This window comes from Aulonocara stuartgranti, assembly GCF_965226115.1.
Source record: "Aulonocara stuartgranti genome assembly, chromosome: 7".
Lineage (NCBI taxonomy): Eukaryota > Metazoa > Chordata > Actinopteri > Cichliformes > Cichlidae > Aulonocara > Aulonocara stuartgranti.
The window spans coordinates 58,277,677-58,302,007 of NC_138945.1; the positions used below are offsets into that span (position 1 = coordinate 58,277,677).

The 24,331-nt window shown below is 38.3% G+C and overlaps 1 protein-coding gene across 8 annotated transcripts in view; it reads right to left on the reverse strand.

Moving 5' to 3' along the window:
- Positions 1-435: 435 nt before the first annotated feature.
- The window catches only part of lysmd4 (LysM, putative peptidoglycan-binding, domain containing 4), a 199,531-nt gene continuing 175,635 nt past the window's right edge, over positions 436-24,331 (reverse strand). For all 8 annotated transcript variants that reach the window (XM_082538459.1, XM_082538453.1, XM_082538456.1 and 5 more), the window contains 2 exons: positions 2,610-2,884; positions 436-2,519 (listed from right to left, as the gene is read on the reverse strand). In XM_082538459.1, the coding sequence (XP_082394585.1) occupies positions 2,037-2,519; positions 2,610-2,884 (758 nt within the window). In that variant the 3' untranslated portion in view covers positions 436-2,036. The remainder of the gene's footprint in view (positions 2,520-2,609; positions 2,885-24,331) is intronic.

Genomic DNA, 24,331 nt, shown 5'->3' on the forward strand with positions numbered 1-24,331 from the left:
TTTGCCAAAAGCTGAAAATCCATTATATACACAATTTCAAAATTTAAAAACATACCAAACAGCTGACCGATCTTTCATAGATCCTTGAGGTGATAAGAGCAGCACCTTAAATTTATATTAGAGATATTTTGTTATATTTTTTTAAACTTAGACCAGCTGTGACCAATGACTGTACAGTCACTGGCTGTGATCACATAATATCCTCTGGGATTAATCAAGTATTCTGATTCTTGCCAATGCTGCCATCTTTTGATATGCAGTGGTACTGCAAAAAAAAAAAAAAAAAAATACATTTTTAATTTAAATACATCAAAACACATTTTTATGGGAAAGGTCTGTTATCATTTTGTTTTCTGTCTCTATGTACAGCTGTGTGTGTGTGTGTATATCTTATTATACAAAGACAAGTGCATTAAAAGAATTAAAAACCACCACCACATAAGAGCATACTTTATAGACAATCACACTTAAAACTTTGTATTCAAACACTGGAACATGCAAAATACAGAGTCTTGCACCACTGTCAGTTTTCCATTGAATTAAAAAAAAATGCACCAACAAATATATTCAACATGTTTGTTGAGTTCATTAAATTAAAATATCCAGCCACTAAAATGTGCATAAGCCATGCAAATTCATCAGCCTTCCCTGGTGGACGTCTGCAAAGACAATAAAAACTTGACATTAAGGCACTTAATCAGGCAGAGAACTCAGGCACTCTTTAAAAATAATGAACGTTTAAAAATTAATTATCTTTAAAGTTCACAAGAGTTCACAAGAAGTACCAACATAAGCTATATTGCACTCCATTATTACTGTAAACAAATTCACATATTTGGCACTGTGTACTAAAAAGTCATGAGGTACATTCACAGATACAAAGTTAGACGAGAACAAACACACATGATGCTAAACCCAATGTGTAATAACATAGCTTACCCTTGTTTAAAATAAATGTTATACTCTGATATGATACTAATATGATAAAATCTTGACGCTGACAGTCTTGGACTCTACATTATTACCATGTCGTCATCCGTTGGTTTGCAGGCTACTATCCAAAACACCGATTTGGCACATTAGAACACCAATATGAGAATGGCCAAACTGATAATCCAAAGCATATTTGGATGAAGCTACTCAGATAATGCTGAGCTCAGGCTCAGCAGATCACTTACAAAAGTAAAGAAGAGGTGTAAAGTAAAAGTAAGAGACGAGAGAAAATCTCTTCGACCATGTTGAGTGTTGTTGCAGAGTCACGTTCAATGTTGGCAGCTCACATATGGAACGCCACAAGAATGTCTCTCTCAAAAAAACTAAACAAGGACACTACCTGTTAACTAAATCATACTTTTTTCATTATTGTTTTACACTTGCAATTAGTGATAGACCATAAACTCTTGGGAAAAGTGTCCATACGCTGAGGTAATAAATCATGTGAGCAGTAATTTTCTCATAATCTTTTTACCATTATGATTTTCTTTCATGACTAGAGAAGTCGCCCCATAGCAGGACATTAGGAAAAAAATACAAGTTCAAGGCACTTGAGCATTAATTTCACATGTCAGAGCTGAAACCATTCATCCATTCATACAGTGGTGTAAAGGCAGACTGTGATAAACATTTTTCTCCCAGAGAAATACTCTGTGTGGTTGCTATTGATGTTCAGGCTGTAGAGTGATTATTTTCACAATGCACATGCAATAATGCTCCAAATTAAGTGAAGCACCTGAGGATCTGGGACATCAGCTGACTGTTTTTCAGTAAAAGTGATTTTCCATGAAAGTGTATTTTACAAAAAATTTACAAATTGTTGGTGTCCTAAAATGTGACAATAATTAGAACAGTATTCAGATATTTCACTTGAAGGTAGAGGCTCCACTGAGTTAAAATCTTGAAAGATTTTGCATCATTGTGATCGTGGGCTACTACCAAGCCCAAGAAGAGAATAGTATTAATTACGTTTCAGGTTTTCCAAAGATCAAAGCCTTCCGATCCTGATTCGTGAAGATCCTTATGCCTTACTGTACTGAGGCTTATCCTTGAGGCATAACTGATGTGTTTTTTGGCTGTAGAGCACCTTTTGTTTTATAAATTATGTAAAATAATGGAAGGACGATGCCTATCAGGAGCATGGCAACTACAGCGTTCCACCAGTTGATTCCCCAGTCAGCACCATAACTGGTCCGACGCTGTCCTTTCAACCCAAAATGCTGTTGTTTTTGCGAGTTATCCAGAAATTCCTCATCTCGATCAGTTGTGGTTTGAATTAGTTTGTTTATATCATTATCCACCTCCATGAGAAAATCTGTGGCCTCTTGTATATGAGGCTGGGCTCTGGCTTTGTTCTGAGGCTCCACTGGTGTTTGAGAAGCATTGGGCATTTCTTCTTGAGGATCACTCGGATTTGAGAAAGTTTCAGTTAAGAAGCTGTGTTGCTGAACTGGTATTTTGATGAATTTCAGTGCAAATAGATCTTGTTCCTGCATTAGGTTGTTCACCCGTTTTATATCGGCTACCTGTTGAAAAAGTGACAAACGTACATCAATATAAGCACATGAAGAAAAATAATTTAACAAAAATGTCTGCAGCTATGAAAAAGCTTTTACCTTGCAGCCATATTGCAGTGCAAGCTTGCTGAGATTATCATCGGCTAACACTTCCCGCACCAGCAGCGGGACATTTTTCAGTCTGTCCTCCTGGTCCTGGAAATCCCGTGGTCTCAACTCCATGACACCGAGTTCCTCATCGTCTGAAGATGCAGCACATTCATTTGTTTTCCTCCTGAACATATAGACCTGGCCATCTGCACTGGCGTGAACATCCACCGGGGCCTGGAAAGCCCGCGGACCATTCTCCCCCCGCCACATAATTAAACACCAACCTGTAAATGTAAGCACATAGCAAATATTTACACATGCACAGTCATACTTGCACAGTAGATAAAGTTACATGGAACATATGTTCTATGTTTAAGTAAGTTCTGTACAAATTTATGTTTTGTCATTCATAATTAAAGGTGCAATGTAGACACAGTTGGGTTATGTTAGTGTTATAAACGGCCCAAAATCTTCACTCCACTAAAATGATCAATGTGCTTTTCTACCATGTTTTACAATAACATTGGATGGTAATCAAAAGAGAATTAACAAGGTTGGCTAGTTTCTATTTAAAGATGATTAACCATGTTCTGACTGGAGGTGTTCTAAAAAATGAACAAACAAAAAAAAATATATATACAGTTTTGCTATCTACAAGGCAATCATACAGCAGGAAGAAGTCAACGAAATTGAACCAAGCTTCAGCCAAGACAGTATCTGAGATGATCCACCCACAACACAAGGTTAGTCTACAGTATTCAGTTGTGTGTGAATATGTACTGATGCTGAGCTTAATCTCCACATTGAAATCTTAAGCCAGCCGAGAGTGACTTAGCAAGTCCATGGGCTACAGTTGCATCATGAGGTTTTAAAAATTAACAGACGTACTGAATGTGAATAGTGCTAATAAAAAGGCAGAGTGGCTGACAATCACCACTGGTTATTTGGGGTAAGTGGGGGCTTGTTTCTACTAAATAAAACAAGACACAAAGCACTGCAGCCTGCCTGTTCTTAAAAAGACAGCAGCCTCAATAAATACAGTATACTCCTGAACCTGAAGCATAAATGATACCTCATTACTTAACAAGCAAAACCCATCCACCAGGCTCTAGTTATTATGGCATAAGAGAGGTGGGCAATCTTCCCAGTGGGTCATATGAGAAACTGAGACTGTGGAGTGCTGCACCAAAAAGCTTATAAAAAGATAGAATTATCACTGGGTAGATGCTTGATGATCCAGTTCCCGAGAAACACTAAAACTATGGCATGCTCTTTTGTTTTCATTTACAAGCTGAAAATGTTAAGTTTGTTTTCCTTTTCAGTGTCTTTATTTTAGATTAGGAGAAATTCTATTACATTAAACGCAACATTTATTTAATTTACCAACTTTTCGACATCATAACTTGGGCAATTTAAATACACTTTGTGATGGAAATTGTAACCCCCACCAGGGCAAAAACTCTTACCATATACAGTACTAACAGAACATGTTTCCTAAGAACGGAGCTTACTGTGCGCACTTGAATGCAGCAGTAACTTGAGCTAAAAGGAGCTAATGCTAGCAGGTTAGCTTAAGGAGTTCGACTTCGGTTCACAAACTATCGTCATCGCGACAAAAACCAAGCAAGCGACTCGGTTTACTTCTATTATAAGTACAACAGGGTCATTCGTTGGAGAATAAAGACCAAAGGAAAACACTTTTACTGACTTCAAACGCCCAGAGTACCTTGTTTCTTTCCAATTACCTTATCCAAAATGCATGGGTCACTAATTCCCAGACCAGTCTGGTTGGCTTTTCTTCTTCGTTGCACTCTAAAACGTGTTGGTATTATACGAGCATGCAATAGCGCCACCCGCGATGTTTCAGGCTAAACACATCGGTTACAATCGGTTAAAGATGATAGACCAAAGTTTTATAAAGAGTTATTAAAGTTTTTTTTAATTGGGTTTTAAAATTTGTTGTCAGTTCAATTAAATTTTATTTAATTTTCAGTCTTTTTGCTTGTTACTCTAAAGTTCGTAGTGGTCACGCAAACAGAGGAGGAGGATCTCAGAGTATGACGAGTGGTGAGGAGGATATGCAGCAGATTAGAGTGATATACAGGAATGAGATTATAGAGATACTATTTTCATGAGTGTATCATGAGTGTTATGAAACCCAATAACCAGTTGTGCCACCCTTAGCAGCAACAAGTACAATCAAATGTTTGTGATAAACATTAACATGTTTTTCACATCACTTTTGCCCCACTCTTCTTTGTAGAATTATTTTAATTCAACCACACTGGAGGGTTTTCTAGCATAAACCAGAGCATCTCAATCAGATTTAAGTCTGGGCAGATCACCCCAAAACCTTCATTTTGTCTTTTTTTGAGCCATTCAGATGTGAACTTGCTGAGGTGTTGTCCTGCTGCATAACCTGAATTTGAGATTCAGAACACAAAGTGATGGTTGGTCTTTCTCCAAGACTTTTTGGCATAAAGCAGAATTCATAGTTCATCAATTACACAAGTTGTCAAGGTCCCAAAGCAGCAGAGCAGCCCCAGACCATCACACTACCACCACCATGTTTGACTGTATGATGTTCCTTAATGAAACACTGTCTTAGTTTTATTCGAGATATAACAGCACTCAAACTTCCAAAAAGTTTCACTTTTTTCTCATCAGTCTGGAGAATATTTTCACAAGCGTCTTGGGGATCATGAAGATGTTGTTTGGCAAATGTAACATGAAGCTCTGCATTCTTTTTGGTTTGGTTTCCGGGTTCTTTTGTGACCTCCTGGATGAGTCATTGATGTGTTCTTTGAGTAATTTTGGTATGCTGGCCACTCCTTCCCAGGAGTGGCAAGTCTCCATTTGTGAATAATCGTACACTAGAGTCACAATGCCTTAGAAATGGCTTTGAATTTGTTTGATGATATGTAATATTTAAGTATGACAAATATGCAAAGTAATTTAAAAAATCAGGAAGGGGATTAAATATTTTTTCACTGCACTGTATAAATTCTGATTCCAATTGCTGTACTATTTTTGGTCCTAAATCTGTACCTGTGCAACAATAACATCGGAGTGAATGCAAACTAGTACAAATGGCAAATGTCAAGGTGGATTCATTAGTAAAGAGACATGCTGTGAAGTGTTTTTACTTATAATGTTGCTTCAGTCCATAAAACAACTCACAAATATTGTATTTGTTGTGTTTCTATACCTATTTTGGGGTGTAAACAAAATCAACATGAACTTAAAAGCTGAAGAATCTGTTTTACAGTTAGGGGACTGCTGCTGAATATTAAGATAGCAGAATTAATGACCAAAAGTATTAATTACAAAATGCAAGAAAGCAAGATGCAAGACAAGAAACTGTTCATAAACATAAAATGAGGTATAATGTATATAAAAAAAGACAGCCCTTTAGTATTTTCTGCTTAACCCTAGAACACTATCGCTATAAATAGTAACACGATCACTAATGCCGGGTGATTTTTACCCGATATAATATAACCAATGAAAAGTAATCAAATATATGAAAATATGACAACACATGACAAATTAGAGTGGTCTTCTTTTACTTTCAACTGTGCCATGTCTAACAAAATGAAAAATAAAACTCCTAAAACAAAATAATGACTCTGGAAAGCTGGTCTTTGGTCCACCCATTCCTGGGACATTTGAGACTTCCCTGGTGAAGGCACAGGCTCCTCGACACGCAAACAGCTGCAGGAGAGAGAAATCATGTAAATCTATTTTCTCGGGTGTAAATCACCCAGTGATAGTGTTCTAGGGTTAAAATGATCATTTTCTATGATTCTGACATCTGTTGGTGGAAAATAATCATTACAGCTCATCCAAGTCGCTGAGACTCAAGTCATTTGCCTGCTGTAATTTTGCTGGTGAAAAAAATGGGATGGTGAGCACAGTATCAAGCAGCACACAGTCTTGAGCTGAGAGTCTGTCATAACCTTAATATTAGTCCCTCTGTCCTAAGGCAAAGGACCGGAGTTTATAAAAAAAAACAAAACACTCACCGTAGTGGTGGTATCTCATTTTACCACTAGATGGGGCTATTGGTCTTTCAGAACTTGCCATTTAAGTTCGTCTGTTAGGCGATACCAAGTGTTTTCTGGCATTATTTGAATCCTTTCCTGTTATTAGTTAGTCACTGATGTCTTCTGATGTCTCAACTTCTCATAGCTGAGAAGCTCCTCCCGTCTTCTCAAAGACATAGACTGAGTAAAAACATGGAAATAACTGATTAATAAAATGTCTTTAAAAATGTATTTAATCTAGCTATATCCAGCTGAAATCAATTTCAAAATAATACAGCTCATTCTGGTGCATCTGTGGTTAATATAACTATTTGTCAGACATAGAAAATAATAATTAACATTATTATGGAAGCCTGCTTTTGTCACACAATATGCTTTAATCACTATTTGGTAAAAAACAAAACAAAACAAACAAACAAACAAACAAACAAACAAACAAAAACCCAGCATCTTACTGTAATCACATTACATTTTTCAGTAGTGCAGTAATGTAATGTGTTATTAACAACAACCCCAAACATGCTTTTTTCTTTCTGCACACTTGTTTTACAATCAACTGATTTCAGTTTGTGCGCAGGAGGAGAAAAATGGTGAAATTGTCTTTAAGGAGTGGAAATCAGGAAATTACTTTTATGTTTATTGCACAAAAGGACAAGAGTGTGATTGAAGTGAAAACTACATCCAGGACAGAAACAGCCCGCTACAATCAGCATGCTAACACAAAGATAGTGAAACGAAACGGCACTAAGCATAAGTCCAAAACTGTACTGTTTGTATGAAATATATTTGAGACCTGAAATGCCATTATCTGGTTTACTCTCATTAGTCTTGTGAATCAGACAAACACTTTGTAGGTTACAGCACATTGGCATGGGTCAGCTCAAGAGCTGCTGGTACATAGAAGATACATGCTAAGCTAACTATTAACTGACCATTGGCACCAGTTTTCACAGTTCTTGTCCAAAGCCCTATAATGTCACTTAAGTAGCAAACTTGAATGATGATCAAACTCATTCTCCATGTTGAAAGACTGAAACATAACTTAAAAGGTATTAATTTAACACACGGGGGACTTTAACCAAAAAGAGTTAGCTTAAGCAATATAAAAACAACACATTAAAAACATGCACTACTTGAAGAGGGGCGATCGTGGCTCAAGAGTTGGGAGTTCGCCTTGTAATCGGAAGGTTGCCGGTTTGAGCCCCGGCTTGGACAGTCTCTGTCGTTGTGTCCTTGGGCAAGACACTTCACCCATTGCCTACTGGTGGTGGTCAGAGGGCCCGGTGGCGCCAGTGTCCGGCAGCCTCGCCTCTGTCAGTGCGCCCCAGGGTGGCTGTGGCTACAATGTAGCTTGCCATCACCAGTGTGTGAATGTGTGCGTGAATGGGTGGATGACTGGATATGTAAAGCGCTTTGGGGTCCTTAGGGACTAGTAAAGCGCTATATAAATACAGGCCATTTACCATTTGAAGATTTCCCAGACAAATAGATTTGCATTTATTATCCCTGTCTTTTATTTGCCATTTTAGGTCCATATGGAGTCAGCTGATATTATTTGTGATATTTTTATTTTCGCTAGATTTTTGTTGACTCTGTTACATTGTAGAGTTGTTGCAGATTTGCCACACACCCATGATGTGAATCTCTCATTTCTCCCATTCCACCACATCCCAAAGGTGCTTTGCAGGATTGAGATCTGGTGACTGTGGAGGTCATTTGAGAACAATGAAGTCATTCTTATGTTCAAGAAATCAGTTTGAGAAGATTTGAACTTTGTGACACCGTGTATTATCCTACTGGAAGCAGCCATCAGAAGATGGGTACACTGTGGTCATAGAGGGATGAACATGGTAAGCAACAATACTCAAGTAGGCTGTAGCATTTAAATGAAATTCAAATGATACTAATGAAGGTCCCAAATTGTGCCAAGAGAATATCCCCCACAACATTACACTACAACCAGCAACCTGAATCATTCATGCAATGGTGGATGGATCCATGCGTTCATGTTTTCAGCCTCCCTGGTACAAACAACCATTTCACATTCAATGTCACTTCAATCAACCCTTCATGTGATTGTCTGATTAGATTTTGCACTAATGAACAGTTAAACAGGTGCACGTATAACCTATAACATATATATAGCCTATAACATGTGATCAAAGGAGCTCTCACTTGATCACAGTAAGCTTTCACTTGCAAGTGAAAGAAACCGTCTTTAAGTTGCGAAATCAGAAAAAAAAACATCTGAGAAATTGCTACATTAGTGGCAAAATATACAGTTTTGTACATCCTGAGAAAGAAAGAAAGCACTGGTGAACTCACCAACACAAAAAAAGACCCGGACGTCCCAAAAGACAACAATGGTGGATGATCCCAGAATCATTTCCATGGTGAAGTGAAACCCCTTCACAACAGCCAACCAAGTTAACAACACTCTCCAGCAGGAAGGCATATCGATATCCAAGTCTACCATAAAGAGACAACTGCATGGAAGTAGATACGAGGGTTCACTGCAAGGTGCAAGCTACTTATAAGCCTTAGAAATAGAAGGGTTTGATTAGAGTTTTCTAAAGAATAACATCTAAAAAAATCAGTTCTGGAAAAACATTCTTTGGACAGATTAAACCACAACCAACCTCTACCAGAATGATCACAAGAAAAAAGTATGGAGAAGATGTGAAACAGTACATGATCCAAAGCCTCCTACATCATGTGATGGCTTGGGTGTGCATAGCTGCCAGTGGCACTGAGACACAAGTGTTTATTGATGATGTGATACAGGACAGAAGCAGCTGAATTAATTCTGAGGTGTTTAGAGTTAATTACATTGTTTCATAATGGTTCATAATACAGATGGACAATGACCCAAACATACTGTCAAAGTAACCCAGTTGTTTCTTAAAGAAAGAAAGAAGTGCAATATTCTTGAATGGTCAGTCACCTGATCTTAACCCAACTGAGCATGCATTTCACTTTTTGAAGACTAAACTTAAGACAGAAAGGCTCACAAACAAACAGCAACTAAAAGCCGCTGCAGTAAAGGCCTGGCAGAGCATTAAAAAGGAGGAAACCCAGCATCTGGTGATGTCCATGAGTTCAAGATTACCCAATTTTTATCCAATCTTTTTGTTCAGTCCACTGAATTAAAGCTGAAAGTCTGCACTTCAATGGCATCTGAGGCTTTTCATTTAAAATTAATTGTGGTGATTTACAGAATCAAAGTTAGAAAAAAGCTCTCTATGTCCAAATATTAGTGGACCTAAGTGTATATGACAAAGATTTGGTGCTGTAGTAAAACAAAGAAATCTTTAACTACTCATCCACTGACACATTTTACAGTTGACCCAGCAACAGACTGTGTTTAAAATGCATGCATTAACTTGGACAGGAAGTTGAATTCAGGTAGCAAAAAATGATCGGATATGTGACTAAGAGTCACATATCTGAGAAAATAAGCACACTTAACTGTGATTGATTGTCCGCGAATAGAAGCAATCTGTAATTTCTAAACTGACCTCTGCAGCAAAGTGTAGTGCTTATTTGGAATAGCTAGTCTCTACTTTGTTTTTATTGTATGCTTTCATATGAATCCCTTCAGAGTAGCATTCAGTAACACATCTGTTCAGTCAATTGGGTGTGTCTATTGCACAGAGATGTGTCAGTGTCAGCTCCTTTCCCAGACATCTAGTAACAAAATTGTGACTTTTGAAGTAATTTTTAACAAACTTCCCACTTGCTTTACCATATTTTCTGCACTATAAGGTGCACTTAAAATCGACAGTGCTCCTTATAATCCAAAAAATACGGTACATTTAGATAAACAATTTTCAGTGCAGTGGTACTTTCAGGTCACTGGAACGTGTCAGGCATATCTGCCATAACGTGTGTCCTTCACATTGGAAATCAAACTACAGTAATCAATTTTAAGTTACACTGCAAGTTGTTCATTGACATTAAAGAAGCATTTGATATTTGACAAGTGCTACAGAGTGCACAGTTAAGTGAGTAAAGTAGCACTGCGTCGCTAACTAACTACTGTATATAGCTTACCGGTAACTATGGCTATTGGGTGGCTGTCCAAACTCTTAATTCTTCCCAAGCCACACGGGTGAATTATCAGTTTTAAATACTTCTTACAGATGAAGACATGACCCATGTTCTGCCATATCACAATAGCAGACCTGCTATTGCTATTGTAGTGTTGCTTTCCACTTGTGCATACTCATTCAGCCCGAAACCACAAATGACCTCCAGCTGACTCCTTTAACAAGACACCAAAGTAACCTCAAATGCCAGTCTGATTTTGTAGTGACAATATAAACCTGTCTCTTAATTAAAGAAAATCATTCTGCAGTAATTGATATCATGTTCTCTGATTAACTTGTTTTTGTTGTATGTTCAGCCAGCACAACCTCTGCATTATTGAAGTGAAGCTTACTGTTGACGTCATTGTCTCATAAAGTCACCTTTCACTTAAAGAAGCTGAAAGAAAGTAAAGTTAACGTTGCCTTAGAGGGAATCATCATATCATTTACATTGCATTCAGACTCAAGGTGTAACACTGAATGGTGATCAACAGAGCGGCATGATTTGCAGTATTTCAGGGCCACTGAACAGCTTGTCCAGATGACAGAGAGATAGGGAGAGATAGAGATAGAGAGAAGAAACGCAAAACAAGTGAAAGAGAGGTGGGAGAGGGACAGAGATAAAACCACGTTGCCCACAGAATACCAGAAGGGGTTTGCCTTAAATGATTCAGAATGAGGATTAAATATTCATTGAGGTGAAAGATTCATGTACGCCACATCTGTATGTTTCACTATCCTGTGTTCAAAGTTTCAATTTTTATTGTGTGATTAATTTGTGATACCTTCACATATACTTCTAAAGCCAAAGGTTTGAACCTTTACTCACAAAACCACACAAAAACAAAGATATGATCACATATGATGTTGCAGTATTTATATGCCCAACACTGGTTTCATTCACTTTTCTTTGACCCACATCTGCCAACTTTTTCTTTCTTTTCTTTTTTTGGTAACATTGTTCCTAAACTTTTGTTCACTTACACCCAAATTATCTTTATAGAAACGATCAGAAAGTTGTTCGGGTAAAATAAAACTAGTTCAGTGTATGCGCACATTTAGTTTGCAATCAACAAGGGCAACAGTAGTTCTGTTCATTTTTATTGAAGTGTTGACACAGGCCCGATTATACCTGATTGCTGTATACTGTGAAAGACACTTGATTATTTGTCTTGCAAAAAATAGAGCGTGAGAGTTTTGGCTTCATCTGCTGGATGGATGTTGAGATGAACCACAGGTAACTGCAGCTTTGTCTTAGGAATCCGTGGGGGTTCTGCAGTAGTCGGCGTGGGGAAACCAAACTGAATCGTTATGACTCGGGGTCATGGCAGCAGTTCAGATGTTTATTGATTAAACGTCAGCTGCCCAGGTGAACGTGATTCACAACACTGAGGGGCGTAATTCAACAATCCATCACCAGTAGAGGAACATTCAAACCAAAACATCATCGCTGCGTGCTTAGATCTCATGCTACTGCAAGAGTGGTGGTGTGCTGTAATAGTTAGGAGAGGCTGCACATAAGTTCTCAGAGTCCTGGAACGACTAAATGTTGAGTTGTCAAGGGAGGTACAGCTGTTATGAAAATTGATGTTATCTATGCTTTGAGAGAACACAATAATGCTGGGTTATTTGTATATGGGGACTACTAAGACTGTGGACTGAGTAAGGTTTATTTCATGATGGGTTCAAATAATTTTTTGATTCAGCTTAGTAGTATTTAGTAATTATTCTTCAACCGGAGAGAGGGAGTATATAATCAGGTTTTATCTGTCTGTTTGTTATTGGGTCTAGTGTCTACAGTTTTTAAGATATAATTTAAAATTTTTGCCTGATGGTCGATACCAATAACAGCTCGAGCTGATTTAATTTTGATGAAAATCAGGTCAAGGTCACACCAAATGTGGAAATCATTTAAAACTTTAAAATTTCTTCAAACTTTACAAGAATATACTAGGTCTTGGTAGACATAAATACCTAGGTTGGCTAAGCATTTGACATTGACTGTTAGAACCCAAAGTAAACAATGACCTTGAATTTCTTTTTTCATAAAACCATATCGAGTATAATGTATCATATTGAAGGCATGGAAAGAGCTTTACAGAGCTTTTTATTTTCCAATGTAGCGCCCTACGGCACCACATCAAAGTTTTTGCACAGTCCTTGGGTGCTGTTGTTAAAGCCTTTGCAATTATCTTTGGAGTATGTAACTCAACTATCAAGTGAAAATTACCTTTTTTAAGGTTCTTACATGGAAGCTTTGATGTATTTTCTGCATTTTAATATATTTTTAATCTGAATATGTTTAATATTACTATTAAACTCTTAATATTCACTAATCAGCTTTGCAATTTATTGTTAAATTAACCCGTTATTTACCAGTAACTGATTAAATGTTTGTATAACCCACAGTGTACCAGAGTTGGGGCATTTGGTATGTGTTCAATTTAAGAAGAACAAAATCATTCACATAGATAACAGAAATAATTATATTTTAGCATTAAAATTTGAATTTGAATTAAAGAGATTGTGAATACTGGTGAATTAACTTAAAAAGTGATTTTGGTAGTACTGTGTGTATATACATTTGATTATTCTCTAAAAACCAGGATGGGGGTCATTCATAATAAGTAAATAAATATTAATACCATCTGCATAATGAGAAAGACAGAACAAGCATCCTTGCATATTATAATATAATGTCAGTGCTGATGTGCTCTCTGGGTACTATTCAAGTCAACAAAGGCCTTCATCCAGGGGACTGGGGAGCGGTTTGCTCAGAGGTGCAGTGGAACTGTGTGTGGGGTATATTAATTTGGATTCTGGACCCTAAGGGTGACCCCTCACATGAGACATAGCTCTGGCAGTCCTGGTCTTCATGCAGGCCATGAGCGTACAGTGACACATAACCTTGCCCTGTCACCACCCTCACCACTGTGTCAGATATCATTACTGTGATTGACGTTGAGCTAACACTCCAGTCCTATGAGATTTGAGGCTCTGTATAACCTCGCCCTAGTTGCGTACCAGGGCTAGGACATTTGGGGCATTGTACTGGATCATGATGCCATCTGTGTTTCTAGCTTGTACTTCAGTTTAACAAGGTCACAAGCTTTGGTAACCTTGTGTTAATGCGCGGTCTTTTCAGCCAAAATGTTTTTGGAAAGTAGTAGATTTCTAAAGAATAGTGAACAGCTGGTGTTATACACCAGTATCACATTAACACTATAACTTGAATGAATGTGTATGCATAGTCTTTACTGTAATCTATAGATCACTAGTGACAGCAAACTATAAATGACACACAGTGTAATTAAATGCTTTAAATGGGAATGGACAAGTGTGCAATTCATTAAAAGGTGCGGGACAAGATATTAACATTGCATTTTAAGTTATGGCTTCCTCCTGCAATGCGATTATTAGCATTCTGGTGCAAATATAAGTTTTCTACTGAAACATGCAACTGTTGTAAACAAATATGCAAAATAACTTGATTTACCAGAGAGGGTAAAGTGAAGGTATGTAGACACAGTCAAGATGACTTACTGAAGCCAAGCATCTGAAAGTAGAAAGGTGATTTAAGGGACTTTGAATGTGACATGGTTCTCGGTGGCATACCAACTGGTCGAAGTATTTCAGAAACTGATGATCTACTGGGATTTTCTTGCACAGCCATCTCTAGGGTTTATATCAGCTTTAAGCTGATAGGAAGGCATGAGAACTCAAAAAGTCACTGGCAGATGGGCTACAGCAGCAGCAGACAACACCAGATGCCACTCATGTCAGCTAAGAACAAAAAAAACTGAGGCTACAATTCACACAGGCTCACTAAAATCAGGCAATAGAAGATTGGAAAAAGATTTCCTGGTCTGATGAGTCTTGATTTCTGTTACAGCATTTGAATGGTACAGAATTTGGTGCAAACATGAATGCATCCTGACTGGTGCCAACGGTTCAGTCTGCTGATGGTGTGGGGAATATTTTCTCCACACACTTTGAGCTCCTTAAAATCAGTTGTTTCTGTACTTAAGTAGAATTTTCAGGTATCTGTACTTTATGTGAGTAGTTATTTTTCTGACTGCTTTTTACTTTTACTCCCTTCTTTTTTAAAACAAGCATCTGTACTTTCTACTCCTCACATTTTCAAAACAGGCTTGTTACTTTTGCCCTAACGCATTTGGGTGGAGTTATTATTTCGTCACCGCCAGCCTTCAAACACCAAGCCGATTTGAGCTTAAACAGAAACGCGTGAATGGCAGTCCTGTTCGTGTATTGATCACCAGAAGATGTCGCTTATAAAGAGATGATGCGTGCCAAAGTCAGGGGTTAAAAGGGTTGTTTTTGCTAGAACACTGGAACCACTGCGGGTGTCCGTAAGTTGCGGGTACTTCAGCACCTAGCTAGTGCTACAAAAGCGGAGTGGGGAGCATAAAGGGAGTGACTTTTTTTTTTTAAGTGTCAGGTCATTTCAAATGCAGCGTTTCTATTAGCTTAACAAACATCAGCATCTTTCTTGGTCTTCAGACAATAATTCTGATGGCAAAAGGACCAAACGGGACAGGCGAAAAAAACAAACAAAAAAACCCCAAACAAACATCAGCAAACACACAAGCTGTTTGTGTTCAGTTTCTTGCACTGTGTTGCTAGCCAAAGGTCCAGCTGCTGTATTTCAAAAGGAGAGAAAAGAAAGAGCTAACTTCACTCAGAGATGGAGAAAGATAAGAAAGCCAGGACAGGACAGGAGAGCAAGAAGAGAGGTTAGATTTAAAGGTAAAGACTGTTTAGTTAAAGCTTAGATCAAGTCCTCATGTTTTTAAGTTAGATATTGGGTCTGTACATGTGACATTATGTTTTTTCATATTGTGAAACATGCTACAAATCAAACTGAGGTAGTAATGAAAATCCTGCATGAAATGCATGAACATCCTCTGCAGGTTAGTGCAGGATAAACAGGTTAGTTTGCTCTATTGTGATGGATTTAAAGTACTGAACAGTGTGTGACTGGTGGGCGGTGGCTATGGTTTCATGGTCAGAGTAAGGTTACATCAAGTGCAACACAGATTCATATGAATTTTGGCTGATGATGCTTAGATTAATTCACTGAATTCCACCCTTATATCAACTTTATACCATCTAGAAAAAAGACAGCACAAACAGTGTACTGTCAGTGTAGAGGATGGAAATCAGGCAGTACAACTCATGAAACATCTGCTGACATCTGGTTGAATTCAGTTGTCTACATCCACAAAGAGCAGCAGGTCAGCTGATCACACCCTGTACACTAAGAAAATCTACTACAGCTCTCAGTAAATATTATTAATAATAATGGATTGGATTTATATAGCGCTTTTCAAGGCACCCAAAGCGCTTTACAATACCACTATTTATTCACTCTCACACACTACTGGAGGCAAGCTACAGTTGTAGCCACAGCTGCCCTGGGGCAGACTGACAGAAGCGAGGCTGCCATATCACGCCATTGGCTCCTCTGGCCAACACCAGTAGGCACGTAGGGTAAAGTGTCTTGCCCAGGGACACAACGACCAGGACAGAGAGCCCGGGGATCGAACCGGTGACCTTCCGGTTACAGATGCGCTTCCCAACCCCTTGAGCCACGGTCGCCCTATTGTATTGTTATGATTCTTTTTGCCACACTGAGCCATTACAACTAATTTTAGGGTTCCCCCACCTGCTGAGTCCACTTTAAGCCCCGACTGTACTCATTTTCCTGTTTAAAGGCAAAGTCACCTATACTAATATTATTTTATCATTATGTTAATAAAGTACATGGTTCAGTTAGCATTGCAAAAAAATAGAAGTATCCTCCAAAGAGCTACTTTTTACTTGAGTACATTTCAGAGCCTGTACTTTTTTACTTTTTATTGAGAAAAGAAGTTGAATCAGTACTTCAACTTTTAATAAAGTATTTTTTAATAGTAGTATTTGTATTTCTACTTAAGTACAGAATGTCTGTACTTTTGCTAACTCTGGTATCAGTTGAGCATTGTTTAAATGCCACAGCCTGGTATTTTTGCTGACCATGTCCATCCTTTATGACCCCGGTGTACCCATCTTCAGATGGCTTTCTTCTAGCTGCATAATGCAAAAAGGTCAAATCACCTCAAACTTAAACATACCTTATTGAATCTATGCTATAAAGAATTAAGGCAGTTCTGAAAGCAAAAGAAGATCCAGCACAGTACTAGCAAGGTGTATACAATTTGTTCAGTGAGTGCATTTTTCCAAATGTAGTGACTTCTGTCTTATATTAACCTAATGAACCAAATGCCAAGTTAGCTAATGAGCAGTTGTCAGAAAAATTGGTTTGATTCACAGTTATGTTTTGTTTGTTATAGTACAAGAGGGGATGCTCTGGAATTCCATGCACTGAGAACAAATGTAGAAGATGAAGTGACTTGTAAATTGTCAGATTGTTTTTACATGTGCAACGCTGGCAGTCAGTGACCGCTAGATGAACCACGGTAAAAAGCAAAAGAAGCAACATGTTGGAGGGATGCTGTAGTACAAATTGCATTTTTGTAATCTCTGCAAGCCAAACAATCACTGACTGCAGTACCACAACTAATATAGCTTAAGATAAAGACAAATTCTTACTGATATATTAAAACAATACCTGACTAAAAATAAACACAAATTGATTTTCAGGGAAAGAAAATCACAATGAATATAATATTACTACACAGTGTTTTAAGTATCTGCCTGTATTACAAACAAAACATACTTTCACTTGTCTTCCATTTGAAGGTATTTTATACAATACAATACAGAGCAGCACTGTATTAACCTTTTGTGGATAATGCCATGACCTACTGATGAAACACATCCTTGTTCTATTTTTTGTGGGCATCCACGGGGAAAGAAAACAATTAGAGCAAAAAAGGAAATGGTCAACATCAGGAAAAGGTATTTTTGTTTCCAACCCTGCCATCCCTTTTCCACTTTTTCAAGAAGACAATAAAAGAGGACAGGCAAAACTGAGAGTCAAATTGAAGGTTAATTGGAGCCAGGGAAATGTCAACCAATGTTACCGATCACCCACAAGGGATATGCAGCCCTTGGTAAAAAAGATGCCGGAATATCTGCACAGTATATTAGCTTCCTTTCTATAATGGCCTCCTGAAGAGAGTGATGATGACATCTTTTCAGCACTCTGTTCCCCCCTGAAGCATTCGCGTTCACACGAAAAGCAAAGAGAGAGAGAGAGAGAGTGTGTTTGTGTGTTAGAGATTGCATGTATACAGGTATGCATTTTATGTTTTCTGTCAAAATCAGTATTGTTATTAGTGATGCAAACGTCATGGGAACCAGCAGGTGTTGGCAACACATCACTGACACCTCTGTTGTCTGGACCTATTCATCCTCAAAACTGATGGATAGTCATTGTCTCCTTTTGGGTTTGCTAGTATATAAAATATATTTGTGAAAATCAAATTAACTTAATTGAAGATCTTCTTGGAAAGCTTTTTGTTAGGGAACGATTCATTTAATATTTGGATATATTAATTTATAATAATATATAAAAATATTTTAAGCTTAATCTATGTCAGAATGCCACAACGCTCAACAGGAGAAGTTAACCTGAAGAGAATTGTCCCATAAAGTTGTTACATGCAGTTAATATATTAGTAATGGGATTGGCATATCATGATGTAATATTTTATAAATATCATTTATTTTTGTTAATATTTTGTTAATTTATCAACTAAAAAAGCATGTTTATTGCAACCTCACTTAAAGTCTTTTTAGCAGCCGAGGTATCCGTGCTATCACTAAAATTAAGTGATGCTGTCAAAGTCTAGAGCTTTTTTTGTACCTTTGACAAAGGGCAACTTAGCCTTGATCTTCCTCATAGAACTATAAAGACTAATGATAAAAGGATTACTCTTGGTATAAGAAAAGGTGCTGTAGTCCAATGTTAATTGCTGAGTTCCCTTGCTAAGTTGATCTTGTCTTGAGGCTGCCAGTCAGTGAACTGGTCAATTAATCTTTCCCCTCTCTCATAATGAGGTGGGGGATTTCAGATGGCTGGTCCTTCACACAAAGACAGACAATGTGCCCAAAGGATCTTCTGTCCCTGCACCAAGTGACCTGACAATTAAAAAATGTACCTCCCTTCTTCCCCTACCCCACCAGGTGGCAAATTGGTCTGACCCAACATCATATCAAAAGGACAAACCATGACTTCAAATCAACTTCAGAGGCACAAAAGGGGCAAGAGGGCAGTATCCTCCATGAAATAAGATTGTTGTATTAAGGCTTATGGCCCCGTATCATTCTGCCTTCCCCATTTTGAGGTAAATGAAAAGAGACTTGTTGGATCCTCCCTGGTGTGCTTCACAAAGGTTTACCCTCTCAGAGGCAAAAATATGTTGTAGTTTGACATTAATTTGATGATGCAGATGTGACAGTGGAATAAGCTGAATGCTAAGGGTTAAATGTTCTCGACCTTGAATTGTATCAGTCTTTAAATCTATTTATGTCATGGTTTGTCTGGCTGGACTCAAACACAGGACTCAAACAAAGGACTCAGGAATGAGAGTTCAGTGAGTATGTTTACAATGTTGGTGCAGATAGTGCTATATACCAAGGCTTTTTGAAGCGCTGAGTTCAAAAGACCAGTCTATCAAAATCTAATGGAAGGATGGTCCCCAAAACACAATCTCCTAACAAAGACTCACTTGGCACGCTGCTGGGCCATCTGTGGTTAGACAACACTCAGGCAATGACTAAAGGTCAGGTCCCAGCTTAAGTCGGAAACAGCTGATTGCCAAATGATTCACTGGTGCTTGATTGATGCAGATGCGCCCAAGAGAGGGCGGAGATCCTAGGAGGATCCCACCCTTGTAAGGTAGATAAACACACCCACACACAGAGCAGTAAGAACAAAAACAGAGAGAGAGGAAGAGAACAAAGTGGAGATAGAAGAATGGTAGAGACACGAGGACCATGACAGGTAAGTTAGAAAGAGGATAATAGAACAGTAAAAGACAAAGGCTAAAAAAATTAGACATTTGACTTTCACATAGTTGCTATCTGTGCTCTCGTTATGTATTTTATCTATGCTGAAAGAGAAACAGCACTCATTTCACTTATTTATCAAGGTACATATCAACAAGGTTTTGATATGTCTCCATCTTTAGTTAATGAATTGTCACATCAACCTTTTTACAGTTCTGCAACTTGAATTCTGTCAGAGTGTCCTTGAATGGATGTTCATAAAAACATGCCGTAAATCAACTTGTAAATGAACTCTCACTCATTTATAAAACTTTCTTGACATACACAATCTAACACAAAGAGTTCTTCTGACACACTGCAGCTGCGAGAGGAATCCATGCTTTTCAATGGTAGTCCTTTAGGAAGATGTCTGAACAATAGGTATGCACAGAAAGTCACAGATGTGCACCTTTTCCCATAAATAAGCTGGGAAGGAAAAATATGCAGCAAGAATGAAAACATGAAGTGGAGCTGAGGCACAATTTGATATAAAAAAGCATTTATTTGTTGATTTCCAACACACCCTCCCATATTAGTAGTATGCACACTTTACCATTTACAGTCTTCATTTTTCTGAATTTGCAAAGTTGCTAGATTTTTATTAAGAAAGGTATAATAAGTTTTTTGATCAGCAAAAAAGAATGCCTTTATTTTCAATACTGTGCAGGCAGTCAGTTTTGCTTTGTTAAGCTGTGAAGAGAAACGTTTCACACTTTAGTGAGCAACAATCGCTTGGTTACAGCTCAGTGGCTAAACATTGAGGTTGCTGATTACTTTGTAATCTTCACTGTTGTAAGTTCACTGTTGACTGTCATTTGCTACAATCCTCAGTGATCCATGACTTTACCAGGTTCTGCCATGCAGAATGGTGTACACACCAGGAATTAGTCCACTCAGTGATTCAGCCTGGTGGTTTGACCCCTGACATTTTGACTTTGTCTTCTAGACTTTGGACACTGCACAATTTGACAGTATGACCTGCTTAGACGTCTCAGTCCATAAACACAAGGTAAAACTAACTTTGAGTTTACAGGCTTGCTTGACTTTTAAGCTCATAAATGTAAACTGGAACATAATAAAATCAGAGTGAATTAGTAAACTAAACCTGCTAAAGACTGTGGCAAGTGACAGGCTTTTGTAGCTTAAGTTTAAATGAATAAAAAATGACAAATGGTCATTTGGCCAGTGACATGCGGCGAGTGCTACGCTGTGCGCTCTTGCTGAATGAAGCTAGGACAGCCAGTGATATTTCTTCATTAGTGACAGTTTTCTTGCATCCACATTTTGGCAAATCCAACACGAACCAGTTTCACGAAACTTAGCAAGCAGTTTGCTAACTGTAGCATGGGAGATGGGTGGTCTCGTAGGGTCTCTTGCATTGAAATCTGCTGCAATGACCCAGTTACTGCGTTCACCAGATATCAACACAATTTTGATCCGCTCCTCACGTGTTAACCTCTTTGACATGTAAATGGCTGTGAACAAAGAGAAACTTGTAAATAACTCATGAAAGAATAAAGTTACATTGAAACCAAGCACACCATTGTTTTTCTTGTGACATTACCAATAAGTTTGATGTGTCACATGGCCAGTGTTGGGAAGGTTACTTTTAAAATGTATTCCATTACAGAATACAGAATACATGCCCTAAAATGTATTCTGTAACGTATTCCGTTACATTACTCAATGAGAGTAATGTATTCTGAATACTTTGGATTACTTAACATATTATCATGCATTTTACAACTATCTGAATGTACTATTGCTGTGTGATTTATTACTGTTACTGAAGGTCCGCGGCTCCGAACCGTAGTAAAGGGACCTCTGACTAATACGGGTTCCATGTCGGGCTCGTAGCCAAAAAATAGTTTTACTTTGTTGTGTGGGTCAACTCTGCTTGCGAGAGACAGAGCGAGGCGTTGAAAGGCTGCTCCAACGGAAATTTTTGTTTCGGAGGAAAACACGAACACAGTGTACAGTCGAGTTTTAATAGCTTACTTACAACTGGGCTTGTCAGGCACTCTTCTTGGCTGCAGTGGTTATGATTATATTTACATGCTTCCAGCTTGTAAATATAAGCTGGAAGCATTCTGTACAGTACAGAATCGCTGCATCGATCGCTAGCAGTGTGACTCTGAAGTATGTCCACGATGTCCACGAAACATTTTGCACCGTCAAAAAATAAAATTGGCTACTTGATTTCACCTATCGCTGGTTATTTTTAGAACATAACACCCGCGATAAAAGAGGGACAGCTGAGAAATATAACATTTGAATCCCTTTTCTCTTTTGCTCTGAGGTGCAGGGAAAAAATATCGACAAGTCAATGAACATCATTTACAGATATATTGGGTAAATGCCCAAAACATCTATAGAAATGTAAATCGCCGCTTGATTCATTCATTTGCTTAACTTGTTTTGGACTGTAAACAGGGCGCAAATAGGACGCCGGAAACAAAGCTCCCCACAGGAGTTTCCGCACCGGAAGTAGCATATGCTAACGTGCACATAGTCAATTAGCTTAGCACAACAACAACAACAAAAAGGTGCTCTCTCACCCAGGAAACACGCAGAGCCAGAGCGTCACCCTGTAACCATGGCAACCGCAACGCTGCTGCCTGGAACTACAGAACGTAGCTGTCAAACAAAACCGAAACAGTCCTGACCCGCCACAATACGAAACAGGAAAGTACCGCCGTGTAATCCATTTATTTCAACAAAGTAACTGTATTCTAAATACCACCTTTTTAAACGGTACCTGTAACGGAATACAGTTACTCATATTTTGTATTTTAAATACGTAACGGTGGTACATGTATTCCGTTACTCCCCAACACTGCACATGGCCCTCTTCCTATTGAAAAAACAAAAGTTGTATCCAAGATGGCCGACTTCTAAATGGCCACCATGGTCACCACCCATCTTGAGGAGTTTGCCCCCTCACATATACTAATGTGCTACAAACAGGACTTTAATATCACCAACCATTCCCATGTTATTACGGTGTATCCATATAAATGGCCCACCCTGTGTAGTGGTTCTCCAGTATTAGGAGTGTAACACTCATTTTGAGCAGTCAGTGTGAAACATTAATATTTACCTAAACCTACCTTTTCTTTTAAAACTTACCAAGTCTCACCATAAGTGTCTCTTTAGGAACATTGATCCATTAATAGCAGGACATATTACTGGTCTTATGAAACCAGTTTGAAACTAGAAACAATGTTGAACTCAAGAAAATCAACTGTTTGTGATCTGGAAACTTCAGCTGGATGTTTAGTGCTTTGATTGGGTCTTTCCATAGTTTTCATGTAACGTCAGAGCTACAGACATGCCCACCTGGAAGGCAAAAACTGTACTGTCGACCTTTGTCCTGCAGCCACCCTTTGAACATCTTCGAGTATAACTTAGCCAAAATGCCAGATAGCTGCTGTGATATCAGATGCACCAATCAGCGTTTATTTACAGCTGCCAGAAGAGCATAGGGTATGGCACCAATATGTCAACACTCCTCTTCAAACCCTGGCTTAGAGGCCAAATCACACCCATCCCTGCTTCTCCACCATGATCGATGCTGCCGGGGCAGAATATGGATCACAAGTCCCCCAAATTTATGATTTCTCTCCATATCTTTGTTTTTCCTGCATGGACAGGTGATCCAAGTAGCCTTGGATTGAGACAAGTTAAAAAACAACAACACTTTTGTCCTGCAGAACTAATGACTCTCCACTGTTTGCGTTCATTTTGGAGCACTGTTTTGCACGCCAGGGCAGCGATTGGGTCATGTGACTGAAAACTATGGATAGATAGACCATTAAATTGATCAGATATGTCAGTCAATATTATTTCATTGTAGCTAAATCAGCATGAATCCATGTAATAACAAGGTGCATTGAAAAAAAACATCTAATGTCAAAGTGCTTTAATTCCAATAAAAAATGTTCAAAAAGGGGATTGGCGAGGTTCACATGGTTGCCAGCAGGTAGCAAAACAATTACAGTGGCTGCAGTGACTCCTGACATGCTAGCAAAAGGACAACTTTGTCTATCGTATGGACATATCCTGTGCATCCAGAAGGGGACACATTGAGCACTTGTCAACACTGGAAGTTTGAATGTTGTAAGTTTTGAATGTCAAAGTTTATATTCAGCCATGTATTTTAAAATTTACTATAAGGTCCTACTTTAAAAAATAAAGCTTTTTGAAATCAGATGATTCTTTTTGATGCATCCTGTATAATAACATAAAATGCATGTGCATAAATGCCAAGACAAATGTGAGATACTCAAGAAGCACTGACTGCTTTACGATGTTTGCCCACCAGACAACGAAGAGTTTGTATTCTTATAACATAGTTATAGAAAAAAGACATCCACACAAGGTCCAGTTGTAACATCGTGACATACAAAGTTTTGTTTAAGAGCACTGATGGTTGGCAGAGTCTGTTTCTTAACCAGTAGGTGGTAGTCATATTACATCAGTGATGCATAATCATTTAAAGTCTTTAAATATGCATTTAGGAGGGAATCAGTGCTTAATACTATTGCTTATTGCCTCTGTTGTTGATGTCAGCAGCTCCATA